Raw genomic sequence first — 23,959 nt, forward strand, 5'->3', positions numbered from 1 at the left:
CAGCCCCAGCCGAAACCTGTTTTTCCTCACTGGACGAGGCTGGGGCGGCGAGCGATCCATGAGCAGGGGATGGAGATTTCCTTCGGCTGCTCCCAGGCAGTATAAGTGCTGGGGGGGGGGAGGGGGGGGGGATGTGCAATTCCTCATTCCCAGACCTTTGTTTTTCTGAGGTTACCCTTCCCTCACACAACCATACCTGGGAGCTCTGCGGATTTCAGCCGGAGACTCGGGGGGGGGGGGGGGGGGGGTTTGCATCCGTTGCCGGGTCTCTGGGGATACCCTACAAAGCTCCTTTCTGTTCTACAGCTCCAGCCACTCCCCCTCCTCAATAAGCCTTCAGGAAGCAGGTGGAGAGGGGCGAGTCTGGAGCCGACACTGCAGGCAGCAAGTGGGGAGAAACTAGAGAGAGGCCGCAACAGACACAGCTCAGCCTGCAGCTGGGATTCCAGGACTTGGGATGCCCTCATCTGAGGGAGCTGTGACTGGGATCGGGGAAAAAGGAAAGGAAAGAACGCCAGGGCGTCATCCCTGGAGGGAAAAAAATATTGGGGGCAGTGAAGAGAGAGAGAAAGTGTGAATTAGTGGTGGATGGCAGATTATTTCTCGCCACCGCCGTGCTAAATCAACAGCAACCTCGGGGTGGCCAGAGCTGAAAAGCTCCCAGGTATGCCCACCACCCATAATTCCCCCCCCCCCTCCCCCATCCCCTTCCTTTTGCTGGTTTTCAATTCTACCCCCACTCCTATGCCAGTCACTGCCACCACCAACGCTCCTCAGAGCTCTGGCTCCAGCACTGCCACAAGGAAGCAAACAGGGACTGAGCACTTCCAGGGCCTCAGTCCAGGGGTGCGGCGACGCCTCAGTGCCTGGGAGCAGAGGATCACTCAGTTCCTGCTGCCCCCCCACTGGAGCTCTGACGTTGGGCAGCAGGAAATCAGGACCACAGCCTGTGAGGGGCAGCAGCGGCGGGGGCAGGGAATTTGCCACCCCCAGTGGTGGGTGTGAATGAAGTGAGGGATCTTGTGCGTGCACCTGCCTTAGATGGAGGAGTGCAAATGAGGAGCAGGACCAAACCCTTGTCCTGGGTAAGGAGCGATACCTTGCGGGCGGTCACGTGCTGTGGCTAGCAGCTGGGAGATATCCTGGGCAGGCTGGAGGTGCCAGCTACTCTCTCTCTTCTGTCACCACTCATGTCACTGTTGGGAGGGGGGGTAGTTACCAAGCACGCAGGCGCTGCCGGTGCACGTACTTACCGCTGATGTTCCAGATTTTAAAAAAAGCACCCCAGCCCCCTGTGCCTGTTATTCAGCAGGGGTGGCCGAGGAGGGTAAAATAGTGCGCGCGCTTCTGGACGCGCGGGGTGTGCATGCTGAACGCGCCCAGGCTAAAAGTGTGCATGCCATGGGGAGGAGAGGGGGGAACTATTTAACCCGGGTAATTTGCTCGTAGTCCTGATAAATGGCTCTGAAAGCTCCCTGCCCTGGTATTATGTAGCTGTGATTCAGTATCTTCCATACACCAAGCCTGTGAGCGGTCTCTGAGCAGGACCTGCTGCGCGCTGACCCGGTTCACACCTGCACTGCTTATCACCCGCACTTTGTTTGCCCCCCTGCACGGAGTATCACACTCGCACTCCTTTTCTGTAAATGCACCTCACTCGTGTACTCCCCACTCCTGGACAACGCCTTTAGTGGAAATGTAACCATGTGCTCGTGCACCCCCTCCTTCTGATCAGTACCACATCTGTTCTGCACCCCGGCAGGGACTGTGGAACATATCCGGCCGGGAACTTGTAACGGAAGCAGCCTTTAAACATCAGGGCAAGGGTTGTGTCTGGCGTGAATGAAGACTTTACCTCAGGATGAAAGCCTTCCCCTCTGCTCCGACAGCGATGTCTGGCAGGCCGTCCCGGCTGAGGTCCAGTCCCCCGCTGACGGCCCGTCCAAAGTACATCAGCCCGGCAGACACTCGCTTCCCTTCTACGCACTGCCAAGGCGAAAACAAGGACTATGTCAACCACCCCAAGAGACGGGGGCTTTTCCCAAGAGAAGAAATGCTCTGAGCGGCAAAACATAAAGCAGCCAACAGCAGGCAGTGCGGCACCGAGAAGGAGTAGTGGGAAGCATTGGATTGATTTGAATGATTTTACATTTACTGCTCACGCCTCTTCCACAGGATGGAGAGGTGGAAGAGGTCAAGGAGGAGGGAAGATGAGATTGAGATGCAGATAACAGCAATGAGGAAGGAAGAGAGGAGGGAGAGGGTAGAAACGATATGAAGGGAGGAAGCCCTCTCCTCATCACTACCTCCAGCCAGCATCCACAACCTCCTTTTCCGTGCTAAGGAGAACGGGTCTCCCTCGCACAGGGGGAGGAATCCACTAAAGCCGTCCCTGCCAGCACAGGACAAGTTGTGGAAAGGGATAGGCATTGGTCGTCACAGTGTTTTGGGGGGGGGGGGGCACTCCATCATATTATGCAACAGATTATTCTGCCAGAGGGTCTCCCAAATACTGGCTCCTCCCACCGAGACCTATGCTCCAGCCAAATCTGAGCCATGGAGGAAAGGCTGAAAATGCTGTCCTGGGACAGAAACAGAGGCTCTGCACTGCCTACGTGTCCTCTCCTCTTCTCTCCCCCTCACTCCCTCCTCCTAACTTCCATTCCCCTCCCCCTTTCCTCATTCTGGCTCCTTCCTCCTTTTCCCTCTGCTGCTGCACCCAGAGCATCAGAAGTTCCAGGCTGCTGAAGGAAGTGGTTGTAGCTCTTCTAAAACCACCTCGTATTTATTTTCTGGTTAACACGCGGATCGAGTCATTTATCATATCTTGCACCTGCTGACACAGGATAGGCTACGGGTATAGAATACAAGCAGAGTGGTGAATGCAGTTTAAGACTACGTTGCATAAGGCACAGAGTGCAGGTGCAAAGCACTGGTAGAAGTCAGAGCTTCCCAGACCTATGCTGGGGACTCCATGGCCAGTCGAGCTTCCAGGATATCCACAATGAATTTGTATGACATGCACTGCAGATTTGTCTCTTGCATATTCATTGTCAGTATCCTGGAAACCCAGCTGGTTGTGCAGTTCCTAGTCATGCACTGCATTCATGACTCTGCTTATACTCTATATCCGTACCCTATCCTGTGTCAGCAGTTAAGGACACATCAAGGAGTCAAGTTTTCAATGACTAGTAGACTAGCAGCGTGAGCTAAATAAACTTATGTGGCTAACTTAGTTGGGATGTTCGGTGGTGCAGGCATGACGCTGAATATACTCGGCTGTGTAAAAAAGGTCGGTTTTATTCAGCTGACTCAGCCAGATAAGCATACTCCACCCTTGAACGCGCCACCAACTTACCCGGCTAACTTTGTAGCTGGTTAAAATGCTGGCCAATAACTGGGCTGGGCAGGCTGGCAGGTTTTCAAACCCTGCAGTATGTCCAGGTCTTAGCCAGATAAAATGTCTTTCAGCATCGACCCTCTGTTGAAAAGTCCTGGAAATGACTCACCTGGCTGTAGGTGGACTTGATCCCCGCTCGCTCCCCGTGGAATATGTATACTCTGCCCTGCTGGTTATCTTCCAGGGGGGCTCCAATTGCAACATCCTTTATTTTGTCTCCGTTGATGTCACCAATCTCTGCCACAGCGAGTCCAAACTGGCCGAACATCTGGCCCGGGAGTCCCTGCAGTTTCTTTAACTCCTTTATTGCCCCCTGAAAAGGAAGGGATCACTAATTAAACGAAGAAGGTAACGGCCACCACTGTCCGGTATTCTAGGGAAAGAAAGCAGTCATTCTACGGGGCCGCCGGTGAAACTAATGGAAGTGCACAAAGTGAATACAGCGCGTGACGTTCGGAAGGTAATTTCCCTTCTAGGTTGCACCCTCAGACTTTACCCACTGTTCTCAAAGCCAGCGTACAAGTGTCAAGTTGGGAATTAGCCGAGCGCGTATGCGCATTGCCTGCTCACGAGAAGCTCCACCTGCTCCAGGCGGGGCAACGTACGCGCATTTTTTTATAAAAATCAAAAAGCGTGCATGGAAATCGCAACTTGGGCCCCCCCCCCCCCCCCCCCAGGAACCTCAGGGCGCCTAAAAGTACGCACGAAACCAACAGACGCGCATGCTGGGCCCTGACCGATTTTCCAAATGCCAGGTTTTATGTGTGGAAGTCGTCGAGAAAATGAAGCCCTAAAAAAACTGCAAATTCCTATTAAAGCAAAGTCTGATAACTACTGCACATCTGGGACAGTACAGCAGGATCTAATGACTAATGCTAGGTTTAATGGCCATAGAATCTGAGAACTGCACATCTGGGACAGTACAGCAGGATCTAATGACTGTAATGCTAGGTTTAATGGCCATAGAATCTGAGAACTGCACATCTGGGACAGTACAGCAGGATCTAATGACTAATGCTAGGTTTAATGGCCATAGAATCTGAGAACTGCACATCTGGGACAGTACAGCAGGATCTAATGACTGTAATGCTAGGTTTAATGGCCATAGAATCTGATAACTGCACATCTGGGACAGTACAGCAGGATCTAATGACTAATGCTAGGTTTAATGGCCATAGAATCTGATAACTGCACATCTGGGACAGTACAGCAGGATCTAATGACTGTAATGCTAGGTTTAATGGCCATAGAATCTGAGAACTGCACATCTGGGACAGTACAGCAGGATCTAATGACTAATGCTAGGTTTAATGGCCATAGAATCTGAGAACTGCACATCTGGGACAGTACAGCAGGATCTAATGACTAATGCTAGGTTTAATGGCCATAGAATCTGATAACTGCACATCTGGGACAGTACAGCAGGATCTAATGACTAATGCTAGGTTTAATGGCCATAGAATCTGATAACTGCACATCTGGGACAGTACAGCAGGATCTAATGACTAATGCTAGGTTTAATGGCCATAGAATCTGATAACTGCACATCTGGGACAGTACAGCAGGATCTAATGACTAATGCCAAGTTTAATGGCCATAGAATCTGATAACTGCACATCTGGGACAGTACAGCAGGATCTAATGACTAATGCCAAGTTTAATGGCCATAGAATCTGATAACTGCACATCTGGGACAGTACAGCAGGATCTAATGACTAATGCTAGGTTTAATGGCCATAGAATCTGATAACTGCACATCTGGGACAGTACAGCAGGATCTAATGACTAATGCTAGGTTTAATGGCCATAGAACTGCGTGGCAATGACCCATCCCCTTCCCAAACTCCATGGCTGTCAAAAAACCCTCCCTGCCAAACTCCCCCTTCAGCAACCCCCAGTCTCTCCCCCATTCCCCCCTCCAGGGCCAAATAAAAGAGAATCCTTGGGGTCTGCCACTTTCCTGCCAGAAAAAAAATAGACCCTAGTGATCTGGGAGGGGTACCCTGACCCCTGCTACCTTTCCAAAGCATCACTGCTATATGGTGGGGGCTCAAAACGTCCCCTAACTCCAGACCCGATAGACACCATTTTATGAAATGGCATCAACTCAACTTTGCCCTATAAAAATAATGCAGGAGATAGATTTGCTCATAGTGGAGGCAGCGCATGCAAATTATCTCATGCATATTAATTGTGGGACATCCTGAAAACCCGACTGGCTAGGTGTGCCCCGAGGACTGGGTTGAGAACCCCCGATCCAGTCATATGTTGCTGCATATTTCCCTGCCACAGGCCAAATAAAAATCCATTCACCTCGATTTTTCACACACACTAAGAATTAACCAACAACCAAAATCATCCTTTACAGCACAGGCAGCATCTCTTGTGGAGTCCAGTAACTTACCAAGGACTTATCTGTGAACGAATAAAAGAGACGTGCCATTCTATACCATAAGCGTAAATGCCGGCGGTGGCTATTTACTTACAGAAAAGAGGTAGACTTGGACCATACCCCCAGTGGTGGGGCCCTGATACATCGGGGCACCAATGAGTAGGAGGTCCGTATTCTGATCACCATCAAGATCTACTGTGCATATCTCCACCCCAAAGTAAGAGCCAATCTGAAAGGGGAAAAAAAAAGGGTTACGGCGGTCTTATTCCGTGGAACAGATGCAGCCACGATGCCATCACAATGCGGCCTTCGACTCAACGGCAAGCGAAAGTGACATCATCCTAGAGCAGCCTTCCTCCTGTGAAGAAACCGATGCCTAGCGCTAGCGTAGATTCTTTGCTGAGTGGGAACGATGCTATGATAGGTCTATCTCCATAAAGGGTCCCCCAGCACACGGCTGCTCCTCCGTCCCCCACGGCCTAAAGGATCATATCCAATCCGACAGGGGGAAGACGGAGAGAACAAGGCAGGCAGCCGGCGATATCCCCGTAAGAGAGATGCGGTTTTAACTGAATGTTCCCGCTGCCAGCAACAACCTCTTCTCCATCCTTCATCTAGAAAGTCTAATTCAGCAACATCAATTAGTCCTGGAACTTACTACTGGGCTATCTGCTGACTGTCCCACGTAGGGCTTGGGGGATACCTTTCCCTCCGCAGCTTGCTAGGAAGTGTTAAGCACGATAAGGAAGCGGGCGAGTTTTCACTAGGCGTTACCTGCTCCCCGTAGATCTTCTTCACCGTGGAGCCTGTCTGGGAGTAGATTACAACCATTCCTTTGTGCTGATACCTCGGAGCTCCAGCCACATACGAACGCTTGTTGTTTTGTTGGACAACCTTTATGGAATAACCTGCAGGGGGCAAACCAGATTTGTGTCTGACCCCCATGTGAAATCTCCAGAAATAAGCAGGGTTACGCCTGGTCACCATTTGGATGGGGGAGGCCTTCAGGGAGTGGGTTTTGATGACCAAGGAGTGAATATTCCTTGATCCTCGCCAGGGCTCTGTCCCAGTACCCTAGGAAGCTTTCCATCCTTGGAGGCAGGAATGTGCTCGTAATCCAGCATAGCATTAAGGGGCAGAAGTGACCCGGTGCCAAAGGATGGGATGGGGGGGAGTGGAAATTTCTCTCCGAACCAATAGTGAAAGAGCTGTCATGTTCTGGTCATGTCTTACCCAGATAAGAGTCTCTCACATCATCAGCTCCAGCCCCCCTTGCATTTGAGTAAGAGTTGTTGATGAAAGCCAGCTCTTTTCCATCTTTATATTCATAAAACCCGCCAGACCAGTCATAGGCTCCAACTGCTCCCAGGTACAGAAATTCCTGCAGGGAGAAAGGAGGAGGAGGAGTGAGGCCTCAAAGGGCATCACAAGCCAATTTCAGAAAGGGATGAGAAAAAGCAAAGGTGGCAGAAGGAAAAGAGATGGGAAGGGCCAAGGAAATAAAGAATCAAGAAAACCCCCCCCAAACCCTTGTATGAACCGGTGGCTCAGTGCAAGAGCTACGCACTGCCAGGTCAAGGCCCCGAGGTCGGTTCCCGGGTCACGTGTTCTGCGCCCTCTGGGGATGCCGCAGCCCTGGTGGTCGGAATTAGGGCCCACAAATTCCAGGGTTTCTCGGCCAGGCCCTGGTGCACGGCTCCGACCGAGGGCCATCACTGCAGCGACCAGGCTAAGTGAGTTGGGAGAGGACATGAAAGAGAAGGAAAACTTCCAGGTAGCTGCAAACGGAGGCAAAATATGCAGAGGCTGCGCTGAAAGTTCAAAGGAACAGGAGGAAACTTAACCCCGCCCAGTATTCTTTGACATGCCTCTAACTATCGAACCCAGAAGTCTGTGCTCCCGTTTTATTGCTCGGGAGTCACATGACGTAGCACTGCCATCATTTGATATATTTTCCTTTTTGTCATGTCAGATTCAATCACCCACGCTTCCACCCGCCAGCTCCTTCCAGCTGCAGGACGAGAATCATTCAACAAGCTGGGGAGGGAGGTTCCTCGTTACTACACCCACCAATCCCAACCCTGGAGAAATGGCAGTTCTTCACCGAGACTGGCAACCCGGCCCGCACTTCATTCCGAGGATCAGGGATGTCAATGCCACCTCACTCTGAGCCCCATTTTCAAACCTATCTACGTTTGCTCGCCTAAGGGGATGTGCAGAAATTTATGCTGGAATTTTATAAATGGTGCAGCGGGAGTTCCAAACGTACAGGCGTATACTGCACTTCCAATGCAAGAAAATGCTTATTTTATAAACACATGCACGTAGATTTTAGGGGAGGGGGGGGCGTAAAAAATATTCCACGTACGTGTAATAACCCTGATTTATACGCAAAGGCAGGCATTTTATAAGACATGCATGCATACCGTTTTGAAAATACTTAATTGAGTGGAGCTTTGAATGACCAGTTTGCCTATACCTTAACCAGTTCACCTAAACCCTCTAACACTTCACCATGAACGCCCCCCCCCCCAGCTCACCCAGACCTCCTGCCCAAAAACTGCAGCCAACAGACAAGTCCGATGTCACTCGGGTCAGTCAATTAGTAGGTGTAAAAGTGAATGAATACATTCAATAATCTGATATCTCTCTTATGAAATAGCAACTGCCAGCACCAGGACGCCCCTATCCTGTCCCTTTTTTTCTGCCGGTAAAAAGGAAATTATGTGCTTACACGTGATATTTATAAAATCACATTTACTTGTCTGCATGCTATTTATACGTGAATGTGCTGTTTGATGTGAAAAACCACTCTGGAAAATGTACTCTGCTGGTGCTGCCAACCACTCACCTGTGCAAATGCTGCACTGAATCCAGTTTGGGCCATTTCAAACTGGAAGGAGCTCCCACTCTGAGACTGGGTGCCTGCCAGGGAAGACATGGTCAGGAGGAGAAGAGACATCAGAGCATGAATCCAGATCCACCTTTTACACGAAACAGAAAGCAGCAGAGGAAGTGCACGGAAGCTCCCAAACTCTGTCGAGGTCAGGACCTCGCCAGAGGGCGAGTCCCCTGAAACGGTGACGGACAATCCCATTGCTCGCCACAGACCTGCCTCCAGAGGTTCTCTTTTCTACCAGCTAATAAATATCACCTGTCACTGTAAGTCATTTGCTCTCCGGACACTAGAAGCAGAGCACGGCCAGGAGGGACCATGCAGTGCTGAGGGAGAACTGGGTTGCCCTTTTCAGCTGCCTCCGAGTTCTCTCCTCCAGATAACGCGGAGGCAAGATGTGATCTCCGGGAGCTGCGCTTCTGTTCTCTCAAACTTAAGAGGCGTGGGGTTCCCCTTTTGAAAATTTGGGGCCAGCATGGGCTACCCACAGGTGCAAAATATGTGCCCCTAAACTTTGAGAGTCAGGGTTCCTATCCCCGGACCTCTTCTAGTGCCCTGGGTTCTCCCTCTCCCCTCCCCACCCCACCCTCGCGTTCAGTCATGATTCCTCCTCCCCCGATCTCTTGCGGCCATGCTTTCCTGATACCCCCATTACTCATTATTTCCCTACTCCCGCTCCCCAAGCTCTCAGTCATTGGCTCCTCACCCCCTGAACTCTCATAGGTCATTGTTCCCATCCCCAGTGACGAGCGAAGTTTCTGCCACCTCTGGGAGCTGTTGGTCAACGGGGCTCAGAAAATATGAGGCACCGCCCCGCTATTTACGGCAGCAGCAAGAATTAGGAAATTCTGAAGTAGGTTGGCCAACATTTCCGTCTTTAATTTTACATTATAAACATTAAAGTTGTTTTCCAACCTCGCTTGTGTCTATATAATTATTTTTTTTTTTTTCTCTTGGGACAGGAGGGTGGGAGGGGATCCAATGGGCTGTGGTTCTCTTTGAAATCCCATGCATGTTTTCCTAACAGCGAGAGTGGCCCTAAAATGCCACCTTGCCCAAGCGAGATGTTACTCAGTCCTTTCCACTTGCTTTACTTTTTCACAGTAAAAAAAACGTTTGCAGCGCTGGCTCTCCTCGATGTGTCCTGGCCCCCTAGGTTGAGGACCACTGATCTAAACCATCTCAGAGGTTTTCTGAAATCTGTTCTCGAAAACTTCCTATCACTTAAATGTCGAGCTTCCTTGCAAGGCAGATAAAATGCATGAAGTCCATACTGAGTGGCAAAGTTATCTCAGTAAAGTTACCAGAATAACTTTAGCTGAACGCTCAGGGGGCCGAGTCTCCCAGTGAATACTTTATCCTAAACATCGATATTCGGAATAAAGCCAGTTAAGTTAAAAACAAAAAAATACCAGCAGCAGCAAAGAAAACAAAATTGCCAGGGCCACAGCGGCCTTATGACCCCTTTCTCCTGCTTTAAAGGGAGGGTCCAGGGATGCTGTGCCACGCATGGAGCTGTAGAATGGCTGTGAGACTGTGTCTGCACCCTCTGAGGATTCAGAAGTTATCCTGGGACACCTGGAAGGTGACTGCCAGGAGGCCAAGGATCCTGGAAGCCCCTCTCCCTGTGCATGCAGCTGTTACCGTTATGTGGAAGGGTTAAGGCTGTACGTACAAGTTGTCTCTCAAGTCTTGCCGGTCTTTGACCATGAAGAGGAGTGGGCCGCGGAAACTGCCCTGGATTGGATTTAAAGCTTTACCCTACCTGTTTTATTTGCTCCTGCAGTGCAGCACAAGCCAGCCAGCGGTGATGTTATTGCCTTGTCTAACAGTAAAAGCTGCATGGGGACAGCAATCCTAGAATGGTTGCATTGTAGGGGTAAAGGAACCGGGATAACTTCAGACCTGCTGGCCACTAACCTTAGCTGGGCAATACTGGATGTAAGCCCCTCCCCCAGAACACCCCTGTTTTACCCGGATAAGGCTCACCTGGTTTAAATTTATCTGCTCAGCCAGGGGTGGGGGGTATTTATTTATTTATTTTTGGGTTCTCTACACCTCAAAGCAAAACTTTCTAAGCAGTTTACAGATTTAACATCCATAAATAACATATAACAATAAGTAAATATACATAAGGTTAAGAAGCAATATGAAACCCAAAATAAATAACATACAAACACCTTAAGATTATAATATTAAAATAATAAAATCATACATATATAACAGCAGACCCCATTAAGACTAAATAAAACTGATTAAAAACCACCCCCACACACATACTAAAATGCCGCACATTTGAGAAACCGTTCTCATTATATAAAAGCAACTGTAGGCATAGCTTATTAGGGTTAGGTATCAAATGCTTAATAGAAATGCTTTTAACAGCTTCCTAAATTTTAGTACTCAGGGCTTTTCCCTAAGCATTTCGGGCAAGAGATTTCCAAGCTAAGGTGGGTATTAAGAACATAAAAACATGCCATGCTAGGACAGACCAAGGGTCCAACAAGCCCAGCATCCTGTTTCCAACAGTGGCCATCCAAGTCACAAGTACCTGGCAATTACCCAAACACTAAGAAGATCCCATGCTACTGATGCAATTAATAGCAGTGGCTATTCCCTAAGTAAACTTGATTAATAGCCGTTAATGGACTTCTCCAAGAACCTATCCAAACCTTTTTTGAACCCAGCTACACTAACTGCACTAACCACATCCTCTGGCAACAAATTCCAGAGCTTAATTGTGCGTTGAGTAAAAAAGAATTTTCTCTGATTAGTCTTAAATGTGCTATTTGCTAACTTCATGGAATGTCCCCTAGTCCTTCTATTATCCGAAAGTGTAAATATATATTATTTAAATCCCGAGGTTTGTGTGGCTGAGTGCCAGTCTTTTTGAACATTGACCTCTTACTCTTTACTAAGTGGTTGGACAGTATCTCTCGATATAAGGAATCACTAGGCTTCCAATGTAAACTGGTCCCTGCGATGCAATAAAGTGATTCACAGACCGTCAGCAGAGGTTTCAGTGGCTGAAGAAGAATTAGAAATTGGCTCTCCTACAGCTAAACCTGTAACTCCTGTCACAGCCCACCCCGCTGCTTACTGGGAGGGGAGGGCCGCGGCTAGAATCTGACCCAGTTATAAAGTACCTTCAATGGCAAAGATTTTCTCCTGCAGCGTTTTCTGGATCTCGTCCAGGGCGTTAAAGTTCTCCACGCGAAACACGTATTGGGCCGAGGGCTTGGAGGCAATGGTTGTCAACTCTCTGTAAGCTGAGGTCGAAGTAAAGGCGTTCCCAACCTGCGCAACACAAATGTCAGATAGCGGCTTTACCCTGGGACAGCGGGAGACGGGGAAAGGCAATTTTCCCGAAGGCACTACTGCAGGCAGAACTGCATTTTTCCTTGCACAGCTGGCAGCCTTTGAAAACTGGCGAACTCCACAAGAGGCATTACGGGGGACGGACTCGGGGTACAGTCGGGATTTGCATGAGTAATCTTTACATTTACATAAGAATGGCAATGCTGGGTCAGGCCAAGGGTCCATCAAGCCCAGCATCCTGTTTCCAACAGAGGTCAATCCAGGCCACACTGGCAATTACCCAAACATTAAATAAATCTCCAGCTACTATTGCTTATTAATTAATAGCAGTTTATGGATTTATCCTCTAGGAACTTATCCAAATCTTTTTTAAACCCAGTTACACTAACTGCACTAGGCCCATCCTCTGGCAATGAATTCCAGAGCTTAACTATGTGCTGAGTGAAAAAGAATTTTCTCTGATTTGTCTTAAATGTGCTACTTGCTAACTTCATGGAATGCCCCCTAGTCCTTCTATTATCCGAAAGAATAAATAACTGAGTCACATCTACTCGTTCAAGACCTCTCATGATCTTAAAGACCTCTATCATATTCCCCCTCAGCCGTCTCTTCTCCAGACTGAACAGCCCTAACTTCCTTAGCCTTTCCTCAAAAAAGTGCACCCATAAATTGCATCAGAAATCCATTTATACCTCCAAATCAATTTTCAAAAGGGAAAAGGTTACTTTGAAAAGTCTGTGGGTGAAAAAGTGCTGGTGGACTTTCCACCTTCCCACAAGTAGCCCCCAATGGAGGGCAGTTTGTACACAAATCTAGCTGGGTAAGGAATTAGCTGGCTAGGCGGGTCAGGGTACAAATTGTCCCCTGCCTGGGCATCTTTTCACAACACGCCTGCTTTTTGCCACATAAAGAAATAAGTATTTCTATTGCTTAGATGAAGGGAGTAAACCAGACAGGCAGAACTGAATTTCCAATCGTGCCTGCAGAGCTTCTCCTCTGGTCCTGGGCCCTGCAGAAATAGGGAAGATGTAAACCAGCCGGGTGCACTGGCAAGGAAGGCTGTGTGGGTTTCTGAGAGGGAGGCCGGGCACTGTGAGCAGGGAGGAGGGTGCAGGACTAGGCAGAGGGTGAGAGACGTGGGGGGGGGGGGGGGGCGGCAGGTGCACGACTGAAGGTTTGCCCGGGGCACCTAATGCCCTCGCACCAGCCATGGGCAGGGCCTTGAGGCAGTGAGAGCCCCGGGGAGCCAGCAGAGCGGAGAGAGACGGGGGTAAGGCGGGCCGATCTGCCCCAGCTGCCAGGGAGGTGGCCGGAGGGCCTGCCTTTCCATTCTCCGCATTATACTGGAAGGACCTGGGCACAACAGAAAGAGGGGGGGGAACAGCTTTCTTTGGGCAAATACTGTTTCTGACGGAGCCGCCGCTCTGCTCCTCGCTTCCCAATACCCGGGCTATCCCCCCCAAACACCGTACATTCTGGTGAACGCGACCTCGTACCCACAGCAAGCTCCCGTGAGTTACCATGGAGATCGTACCCCGATAGCGTAACGGATAATTTCCCTTCTGTCTGCTTCAGCTGCCACGTCGGGTAAGGGAAGGCTATCGCCAGAAGTCACCCCATCGGTGATGACAATGAGGATCCGGGTGGAATCCGGCCGAGAACCCTTTTCCGCTGTAAACACCTCTCGTCTGCGTAAGATAGAGAAAGAAAGAAAAAAAAATTAAAATTAAAGCAGCGGGGGATTCCCAGGCACATGGAGATGCAAACCTTCAGTTAGACAAAATCAGTGGACCCCCCTCCCCTGCAGTCCAGCACCTGCCCGGGCTGCGTCAGGCGAGAGCCTGCCTGCGAGAAGGGTTTGCGTTTCGTATGAGGGTGGCGGGCAGAGGGGGGGGGGGGGGGGCTCCCTTGGGCATCACGTTTTCCCGAGCAGCCTCCGCCTCCTCTCACGGTTTCCTAAGCCTCCAGATAATGAAGTCCATTTGCAAAAGGCATTTGTGCACGCAAAACAGCATTTACGCACAGAAATGGATTCTTCGAATGCTGACCGCCCCCTCTCTGCCCAGCGCGGCCTTCAGGAGGAGCCCGTTTGACCCCAGCCCAGTTACATGCAATGCACGAGTGGCAGCCATTCAGCGCGGGGCTGGCGGGAATGTGAGGGGACGGCTCTTTTGTCTCGCATCGTACACGTGGGTCCCAAACTGGGATCATTTTGAGGAGCGGTGAAAAGCACCGTATAAAGAATAAGGAGTATTGAGCTGCCAGAGGACCCCCCCCCCCCCCCCCCGTCCTTTTCTCTCTGTGCAGGGGGAGAATGGCACATCCATGCTCTTCTGCATAAATTGCCCCTTTAATTCAAGAGTGGTCTGGGGGGGGGGGGGGAATGAATGATGGAGAAGGGAGATTCTTACCGAGAAGATGAAAATTTAAGATCTGTGGAAACCAATAAGACACCCTCTTAATAGCCCCACGCGAAGAGGATGCAACAGTTTGAACTGGACTCTTCCCGTTTTACTTCCTCAGCTCAGTCAGGTGGACATACGGGGGGATGGTAGGGGAATAGGTTATTGGGGAGATCTCTTTGGTATGTTTTATTGGTTGTTATGTATACTTAGTGTCTTCTGAGTGTTGACCTATGTTTGATATAGAAATGCAAATAAAAAATAAGAATTGTAAAAGTAGGTGCACAGTGCCAGCCTGCGCATGCTTCTGTACGCAGAGGGCGGAGGCGTTCCAGTCGCGTGCACTCACACGCATGTACCTGTGTAAATTTCACTGGCGCAGGCCTGAGTGTGCACTTCTTCTCATTCAGTTTTCAACTTTCTACCATCTAAAAATACAACCCCATTGTCTTCCTTAATGTGAGTATCATCATCGCATGAAGGAGTGTGGCTGCCGTGCCTGACCACTTGAATGGGAGAAAAATGAAGGTCAATAAGCAAAGAAGTGCAAGGTGACAAAGTTCCTTTTATCAGGGGATATCACTTTACACTGAGGTTCTTTCATTTCTGCAGTATCATCGTGGAGAGAGACCCTAAGACTTTCCTCCCGGCATTAAACCGGTGGACCCTCTTTCTGCGCACTACTTACATCACTCTTCGAATGGCCGTTGGCGTATGGGTCCATCCACGTTGCTGGAGGATGTCGTTCATTAACGTCTCAAGGTTTTCACTTGCAGCAAATGCTGTGAAATCAAAGTGAATGTCGAAGAGATGGGAATACTGCACCAGCGCAAACTGAAAGGGAAATTAAGGGAGGACGTGAGAAGGATGGAAGCATGAACTCCAGCACGGCCAGAGACCTGGCGGCCACCTGGGGCTGGGACTACCTTGGGAGATGGATGACAGGCACGACTGTTCTGGTTTTCAGCTCGGATCTTGGGATATCCCAGCCTGTGGGTTTTTTTTTTTCAGAAGATCCCTAATACATCCATGCAGTATCCCCAGGCGTTTCACAAAATCGAGGTCAAGGATCAAGACTGAATCAAGCAGATTTACTGAAAACAGGCCAGGAGGTTTCGTATTCTGCCCGTGTGCAGCCTAATAAACTCTGACCCCCGGCAGCCAGCTAGCACTATCCACAAAAAAAGGAGAGGTGGGGGGCAGCAAACATGAAACTGAATTACAAAGCTCAAACAAACTCCAGTCAGGAGCACTGTGATGTGCACGAGGCAGGCAAATATATCTCACTGCAGAGTGGTCTGAAAGCTGCTGATCCAAGGTAGCTCGGCACAGAAGGAAGTAACAGGAGGAGAAAAACTACCTCATCTTCAATCCATATTCAAAAGCTAATTAGACGGATAACTCGCAAGTCATCCTTCTAAATGGCAAATGTGGCACAGTGCAGCCACTTATCCGGCTAACCTGTGGCCAGATAATTAGTTCCCCAGCTATGATTTAGCCGGGCAGTAAAGTGGGGTTTCAGGGCCGTTCCTGGGAGGGGCTGAGTTATCCGGCTAACCCTGCTGAACATCGGGTGTATCCGGCCTGCTTCCGAGCAGATCTAGGGTTACGCGGCCTCATGTGACCAGATGACGCGCTGCTTAACCGGACATCTTTAAAAGATACCCCTCGTTAAAGAATAAAACCCAAACGCAGAAATGGGCCTGAACCCCTCCCGCCCCTATCGGGATCATGCTCTGCTCATCCCCAAAATCCTTCCAGCCCCCCCTTGCTCCCAGCAATGGAAGAAAAGATCGATGAGGGGGAGGGGGTGCACCGCAATGTTTATGATCCTTGAAGGTGGGTGGGAGGGAAGGGATCGGGGGGGGGGGGGGGGGGAGGGCTGATATTTGATTTTAGAAACCATCGAGTCAGGGATCTTGTGCCATTTGTGCCGAGGCCGGATAACCAAACACCTGCCCGGCGATATTCAAACGTAGCCGGTTAGGTTTTTGGGCAGCCACCTAAAGTTAGCCGGATAACCTCAGCCTGGTATATTCAGTGACTATAGGGGACGGGTTACCCGGCTACTGAATGCTGCTCTTCTTGTGCCCAACTGCTTACACCTCCGTTAACACAATGCACAGCTCTGCCGGCGCACCTCAGTCCTGCCCTGCGAGGCGAGGTGTGAGGACGAAGGCTGACACGAAGGAGAGAGCACTGCTTGCTGACACATAGAGAAACCCCTCCCCCCCCCCCCCCCCCCCCCCCCCGCGAAAGAAACGATAGGAGAAAGCCAAGGACACCTTTGTGCAAGCCACGAGCTTCACAGGAGAGCACAGGGAAGCTCGCCGCCGCGCCCCAGCACATTGGAAACGTTTTCCTAAAGGTGGACCTGGATTTAGGTAGAGGGCAACCTGGGCAACGGCCTCCAGCGCCGGAGCGTTGCCGCTGCCTTGGCTGCCATCCGGACCCTGCTGCCTATCCTCTTCGGTCAGGCCCGCGGCGGTGGCGGGAACAAGGTCAAACGAAAATTTCCCACAGAGACGCAGGTCAGAGGTCGTATGGTGGCCCTCCCGACTCTTTCTCTGCACTGTTTTCCTATTAACACACCTCACTATACAGACAGCACAATTAGGGGCAGGGTCTGGTGAGCCCTCTGAGCAGACGCTGCAGGCAGAGCACAGACCTGTTGAGGCCCCTGCTAGCGTAAACGGGCCGATTCAGTACGGTGCGCTCCGGCCGAGCCCACCGTTAGCCCCCCTTTGGATGCGCGTTTTCCACGCGCTGTTATTACCCCTTATACAGTAAGGGGTAATGGCGCGTGGAAAACGTGCGGCCAACCCCCCCTGAAACTAATAGTGCCCGCAATATGCAAATGCATGTTGATGAGCCTATTACTTATTCCCACTCGATACAGAAAGCAAAATGTGCAGCCAAGCCGCACATTTTACTCTCAGAAATTAACGCCTGCCCTTCTGTCCTGTGTATGCAATACATGTCGGCCCTGTATTACCATCCCTCTCTCTCACCTTACTCACTCTGAGCCTTGGCACTAAGCCCCTCCCTTCTTCTCATCACATCCCTTCCCCAAACAGGAAAAGAACATCCTCATAGTTACCAAAACATCCGTGTCACTGAAACGCTTGATCATTTCCTGCACAAAGTTCTTCATCTTATTAAAGTCAAAATTGCTGACGCTCCCTGAGCCATCGATTAAGAACACAATGTCCGTGCTTTTGGGGCAGTCTAGAAAGAAGCAAGAATGGGCAGGGTGAGCCTCTTGTTCTTATGCTCATGGGCTCCTGGCTGGGCCATAACCACACAGCTCAAGTTGTAACTATGACTTGTATTACCACCTTTAAGAAAGCAGCAAATTCTCATTTCTCTGAAGCAGCATTTCAAGAGGCTGTGTCAGGCTGATTTACTCAGATTAGCTAAAAGGAGTTTCTGCTCCAAGTAATTTTCATGCAGTTTCAATATCTGATTGTTTCCTACTCTTTGCATTCGTTTAGGATATATTTCAGTAGGCATGTCTCTCATTCATGTTTATTTTATTTTTAGACATTTTGTTTTAGTTAATGTCTTTATTTTATGTATTGAGTGTTTTTATGTGTTTTATTGCTGGATTCTACTTATCCTGTTAGTTTGTTAGTATTTTATTTATCTTTGTTTTGGTATGCTTTTATTATGGATGTCTGACATGTAATCTGCCATGAACAACGGATGCGAGCAGAATATACATTTTTTAATAAATAAATATCATCCCCCCTTCTGAAAGGTCATAAAAACAAGTCCAGGAAAGGGTGAAAATAGCAGCGTAAGGAAAGTTGATAAGCTTCTCTGCCGCATGCTTCTAGTCCAGTTTAAGCCATGCAGTGCCCTGTAGATCTTGCAGGACTTGGTTCACACAGCAGCTGGAACTGTGAGACAGAGGACGCATCAATGGGAAGTGAGGTTCTTTTCCTGCTGGCGAGGGGGAGGGGGAGGACCCAGGATTGGGGTTGGGATCTGAGATTGGGGTGCAGAGAGAGAGGGAGAAGGCGAGAGGACCGGGGATCAGGTTAGAGCAGGGACTTATAGGGAATATCTGCGATTCAGGTGGGAGAGGGAGAAGAGTGAGAGAGAATCTGAGAATCAGAGTGGAACAAGGACAGATCAGGGACGGAGAAGGAGAGGGGACCCTGGATCAGGGTAGGGAAGACGATTTCTCCTTTTATTCTCTTCCCCCTATGGGTAGCAGACCACACAAGATCCCCTTTCAGTTCCCTCCAGCACCCACCTTTTCTAACCACCAGAGCTGGTTCTTCCATAAGGCTTACTAGGCAATCACCTACAACGCAGCAAGCTTGGGGGTGCTGCTACCAGGGGCTTCTGTACATGAGCGCCCAGGGCTTGACGACTCTATTGTCAGCGAATCCCAGGCAGCAGGGGAGGGGGAGAGCCTGGAGCAGAGAGAGCACAGAGCGGGTCACACAAGAGCCATTCTGCTCCCTAATCCAGACCCCTCCCTTCCTGTTGATTTTCTCCTGCCATACAGAGAACAGGATAGGAGGGTGCAAGGCTAGAGTGGACAGAGCAAAGCAAAGAAGAGACACTCTGCTCCCTAATCCAACCACTCCCCTGCTGCTGTTTTTCCTTTCCTTCAGGGAACAGGAGGAGAGGGGGGGGTGAAGTTGGGGTGAACAAGGATTCAGTTTTTGTCTGCATATTTGTATTTATTATGTGTAGCCACTTATTCACTATATTGTGTTCTGTGTGTGTGAGACACATGAGGTATTCTGCTAATGTGCAGTTTCTGTGAACTTCAGTTTGTACGCTCCAAGAGGTGTATTTCTAATAATACATTTTAATTTTTAGCCTGCCTTTCCAAATAATGCTCGAGGTGGCGTACAACCTTTTTAGAATTCAGGTGCAATAAGTCCCTTCCCTAAAGAGCTTACAATCTAAGTAGGTACCTGGGGCTTGCTGAAGGTTGGCAAGAGAGGTAATGCTGTTCTAGGGCCGGCTGTAATATTTGCATTGCTGCCTTTTCATACATTAGATAGAGTTGCTGCTATTTCAGTTCTAGGAGTAGGTGCCGATTCGCTATGGGAATTTCTATATTGTTTCTGAATGACTATTTGCAGGGCTTTGTATTACTTCATAAAGTATTTGGTAATGGAGGGAGTTTGTGTCACTGTTACTAAGGTGACAAAAGAATTGAAATTATTATTATTATTATTTTTTGTAGGGCGAGTAAGTAGTAAGAGCAGACTCCTAGCTCAGCCCAGACCAGTCTGTGACAGGGGGCTCTTGCCAGCCTCGCTCTTCTTCAGAGTGGATTCCGATGGGCGCGGGATAGAATTGATCTTGTGCTCACCTGGCTGCTTCTCCGGGATCTTCTCACCCTGAAGGCTGCGGAACCCTCTGTCTAAGGTGTGACAGACACCGCGGTTGTACGTAAAGGTGCGACACTGCTGGGGCACCGTCCCGCAGCCCTGCAACACAAACGCAGCAGGCGAGGTCAGTAAACGAACCACCAAGGCAGGGCAGACTGAGGGACATCCCGGTGCTGGGCTGGGGCCCAGGTGACCATTAAGCAGAGCTGAAAAGTTTGCTGCATTTGGGCTCAAGAGTTTAGAGACAAAAACTGGCAGCTCCCTAGCTAAAGGGGGTTCCCCAAATTGGAAATCCCAGGGAAGGGAGAGGAAACAGTGGGAATTAGGAGGGAGAGGAAATGACGGAGCGGGAGAGGGTTGGTTTTCTGCAGTAAACCAGGATTGCTTTAAGTCCCGTGAAGAAAGAAGTGTGATCTCAGATGTATACACAGGCCAGGACACAAACACACATTCTGATACTGACACCCCTGCGCTTTTAAAGATCAGCGGTTCCTGTGGCTGAAGGCACTTACAGGGTGCCCGAGGAAGAGTCTGCACTTAAACATCTGGAGCACACGGCCCGATATGAGGAATACACGTGTAGTATTTACAAGGCAGACAGAATCTGGACCTTTAAGTAGCACAAAAATCCAAGTCCCTGGAAATAACACATACCAAACTCTGACTACTGAACTGGAGCTCCTTGCTGGCTCGGGACAAGTCTCTGGAAGGGAAATAAAGCTGCCCTGGCATACATTTGCCTCTTTGGAGAAATCAGCCTTGACCACAGCAGCAGGAAAACTCAAGTCCTCTGCAGCAGCAACAGCAGCCCAGCTCCTCGCTCTGAGACAGACAGCCCCCCTCCCCCTCCCCAAAAACTCAGCATCTTGGAACTGCTTTCAGCCAAAGGAAATCGGGGTCCTCTCCAGCCTAGGGCTAGCGTGCACACCCTGGGACGATTCTGTTACAAGCTCTAGGCCTCTGCTATACTACACACAGACATCTACAAACATGTATGAGTATACATCCATGTACAGACACACATACATACATCTACAAACATGTATGAGTATACATCCATGTACAGACACACATACATACATACATACATCTACAAACATGTATGAGTATACATCCATGTACAGACACACATACATACATACATACATCTACAAACATGTATGAGTATACATCCATGTACAGACACACATACATACATACATACATCTACAAACATGTATGAGTATACATCCATGTACAGACACACATACATACATACATACATCTACAAACATGTATGAGTATACATCTCTGTACAGACACACATACATAGTGGCAAACACAGAGACGCACACACACAGGCATACAGACATACATATAAACATGGACTGGCATACATGAAGACATGCACGTATGTGTGTATGTATACATATGTATTTATAATTATTTTTATTGATGAACCTATGCATTAATATTCAAATGGATAAGACACACACGTGCACGGAAAGATGGCACTATAATAACAGATTAGACAGCAGCAGGAAAATATCAGTGGGCCCATCCAGTCTGCGCAGGCCCTCATACTGCAAGGATATCTCCCAGCTGCCAGCTGTAGATGCTTGACCACATGGAGAATATCACTTCCAAAACGCGCGGCCAACCCCCCCGAAACTAATAGCGCCCGCAACATGCAAGGGGGGGCATATTACAAGGGAGGGCTTATGATACCCGTATTACATAGTCCCCCATCCTTAACATTTCTGATGTTTACAGTTTCATTCTCTTTTATGCAATTATCTGTTCTATGTAAGGGCCATGCCCAAAAGTTCTTTGTTATTTGTAAACCGATACGATGTGCAAATGGCTATCGGTATAGAAGAAACTCTAAATAAATAAATAAATAAATAAATGTGAGAGGAGAGAGTTGGGTTCCCTCCTACCTCTCCTCTCGATCATACCGCACGAATTTAGAAGCAGAGAAACAGGACAGAAGGAAATAAAAAAATCCATATTTAGTTTGCCCAGTCACAAAACTGCTCAGTTCTCCAATCCCTACCACTCTCTCAGACATCACATGTGCTCGTCCCAGGTGCCTCCACCACCTCCACGGGGAGGCTGCTCCATGCATCCCCCACCCTCTCTGCAAAGAAATATTTCCTTAGAGTTCTCCTTTCACCCTCATCCCATGACCCCATGGTGCTTAAATCTCATCTTCTCTGGCCTTTGGCGCAGATCCTGCACTATTCTGGTAGCTCTCTCTGGACTGCCTCCACCATGGCTATAAACTTTCCAAGGCACAGCCTCCAGAATTGGACACAATATTCTAAGCGAGGTCTCGCCAACTATCTGTACGGAGACAGGTTCACCTCCCTTTGCTGACAGTATTTCTAAGGTATGATATATTGTGCTGATGTGTTGCGAGTTGCCCTAGATCCTTTTTAGGAGGATGGTGAACTATAAATCTAAAAACTACAATTGGTTATGCCTCTCACTGTGCTCTCTAGCATTGCTCTGCCGCCATATTCGCACCGTTTCCCTAACCTGAGGTCATCATACGCTATCAACCCAAGGGCTCTCTGCTGGCTGGCGCACTTCAGTTGTATGTGTGTATACACACACTGACTCACAAACACAGGCACAAGCAGATAATGAGAGGCACAGACACATATAAATACACAAAATGACAGCAGTTAATTCCCTTAGGTTGACACATGACCAGCAATAGGAATGGAGACAGCAGCTGCACAGTCTGTGACATTAATAGCCATACTTACAATTAACTTCTGCTCATTGGCTGCCAGAGCCATGCCAAAGGAAGATCTGGAGAGGCCATCCCCTGTGGCTGTGTGAGAGAGGAGAGAGAAGTCACCCTTTGTTTTGTAAATGATTCTGTGGTAATTCAAGGAAATAAGCTGTGAGAGAGCATCCCCGTAGATTTCTCAGGTGTTCACAGCCCTGGCACTGCCACACATTTCAATTCTTTTGTTGCTGCTCCCTTTATAGTCTCTCACTCCATCCTACACTACCCCACCGTCCTTCTCAATCTCCTGAATAAAATATTTATCTACTTTTTAATCTTGTTTTAAACCCTTCTGAGCAAGGCAGTTTAAAAAAAATCCACAAAACTCTCTCCCATTCATTTCCACGACCATGACGTCATTGGACTAAAATGATAGACAGAAAACTTTGTGTCCACATTCAATTTTTCCCCAACCACTAGCTAGCTATTTCACTTATGACACCAGTGTGGGATTCTGTGTGCTACCCGCAGACATGCACCCTTCTCTTGGACCTGTCCCTTTTACATCTCAAGATTCACCTTCCACTCCTCCCACCATCCCATGAATCTTGAGGTGATGCTGAGGAATATGACCCAATAGGCTGCATTTTCAGCTGACGTGAATAACCTCCTGGTATATCGTATTTTCCATCCAGCCTGTCTTCAGCTAAGACTATCACAGTTGCCCCTCCTTATTTACCAATCATAGCTGCAGACATCACTTTTCAACCCTCCCCACTACAAAGACACTTGTGGTTGTGGCTTAGAGGACAATAAAAACCATGAACCAACCAGAAACATGCCTGCAGTTTCCATAAATAGTCATTAGTGGACGCCACTGCTCCACAAATGAAAAGGGTTTGTTTTTTTTTGTAGAAGATCCACAGAAATACACATGAACAGCAAAACAAGCCTCTGGTAATAGCTTGTGGGCTGGAATAAATAGGTCTGAGCAGAGGTCAATACCAGGCAGCAGGCAAGAAAGTGGTCTGGGTCCTTAGCAGAGATCAGTACTGGGGAAGCTGGCTATGAGAGCTAGGACACTAGAGGATCAGGACGGACAAGAAACAAATAAGGCAAGGTACGGACGAGGTGAGAACCAGGGCACGGACATGGCAGAGAGCCAAGGCAGGACAAGGAACCACACACTGCAAGCTAGGCAGGGGACCTGCTGCTGAGGCAAAATCCAGGAGCGCGACTCAGGTTTAAATACCCAGCTGCACAGATCTCCGAGGACGTTCCCACCATGGGGCCTACATGAGGAGCATCGATACACACGCCTAGGGGAAGGCACGGTGCGATCAAGGAGCCATGGCAGTGTCCTTTCTGTGAGGGAAACCTGATGGTGTTTTTAGGCCTGGTGGTGCTGGGGCTGAGCGCGGCTATCGCCATGCAAAATTGTATTAATCTACTCTCAAAATATATCTAAAAAT

At 49.0% G+C, this 23,959-nt stretch overlaps 1 protein-coding gene across 2 annotated transcripts in view; it reads right to left on the reverse strand.

Annotated features, from left to right (window-relative positions):
- Window positions 1-23,959, reverse strand: part of LOC115074096 (integrin alpha-D-like) — a 59,976-nt gene that overhangs the window by 21,299 nt on the left and 14,718 nt on the right. For both annotated transcript variants that reach the window (XM_029573241.1, XM_029573242.1), the window contains 12 exons: window positions 22,522-22,589; window positions 19,750-19,867; window positions 17,509-17,636; window positions 15,097-15,242; window positions 13,541-13,694; window positions 11,835-11,985; window positions 8,644-8,717; window positions 7,026-7,173; window positions 6,567-6,700; window positions 5,887-6,021; window positions 3,510-3,713; window positions 1,856-1,986 (listed from right to left, as the gene is read on the reverse strand). In XM_029573241.1, the coding sequence (XP_029429101.1) occupies window positions 1,856-1,986; window positions 3,510-3,713; window positions 5,887-6,021; window positions 6,567-6,700; window positions 7,026-7,173; window positions 8,644-8,717; window positions 11,835-11,985; window positions 13,541-13,694; window positions 15,097-15,242; window positions 17,509-17,636; window positions 19,750-19,867; window positions 22,522-22,589 (1,591 nt within the window). The remainder of the gene's footprint in view (window positions 1-1,855; window positions 1,987-3,509; window positions 3,714-5,886; window positions 6,022-6,566; window positions 6,701-7,025; window positions 7,174-8,643; window positions 8,718-11,834; window positions 11,986-13,540; window positions 13,695-15,096; window positions 15,243-17,508; window positions 17,637-19,749; window positions 19,868-22,521; window positions 22,590-23,959) is intronic.

The sequence above is a fragment of the Rhinatrema bivittatum genome, chromosome 12 (genome assembly GCF_901001135.1).
Source record: "Rhinatrema bivittatum chromosome 12, aRhiBiv1.1, whole genome shotgun sequence".
NCBI lineage: Eukaryota > Metazoa > Chordata > Amphibia > Gymnophiona > Rhinatrematidae > Rhinatrema > Rhinatrema bivittatum.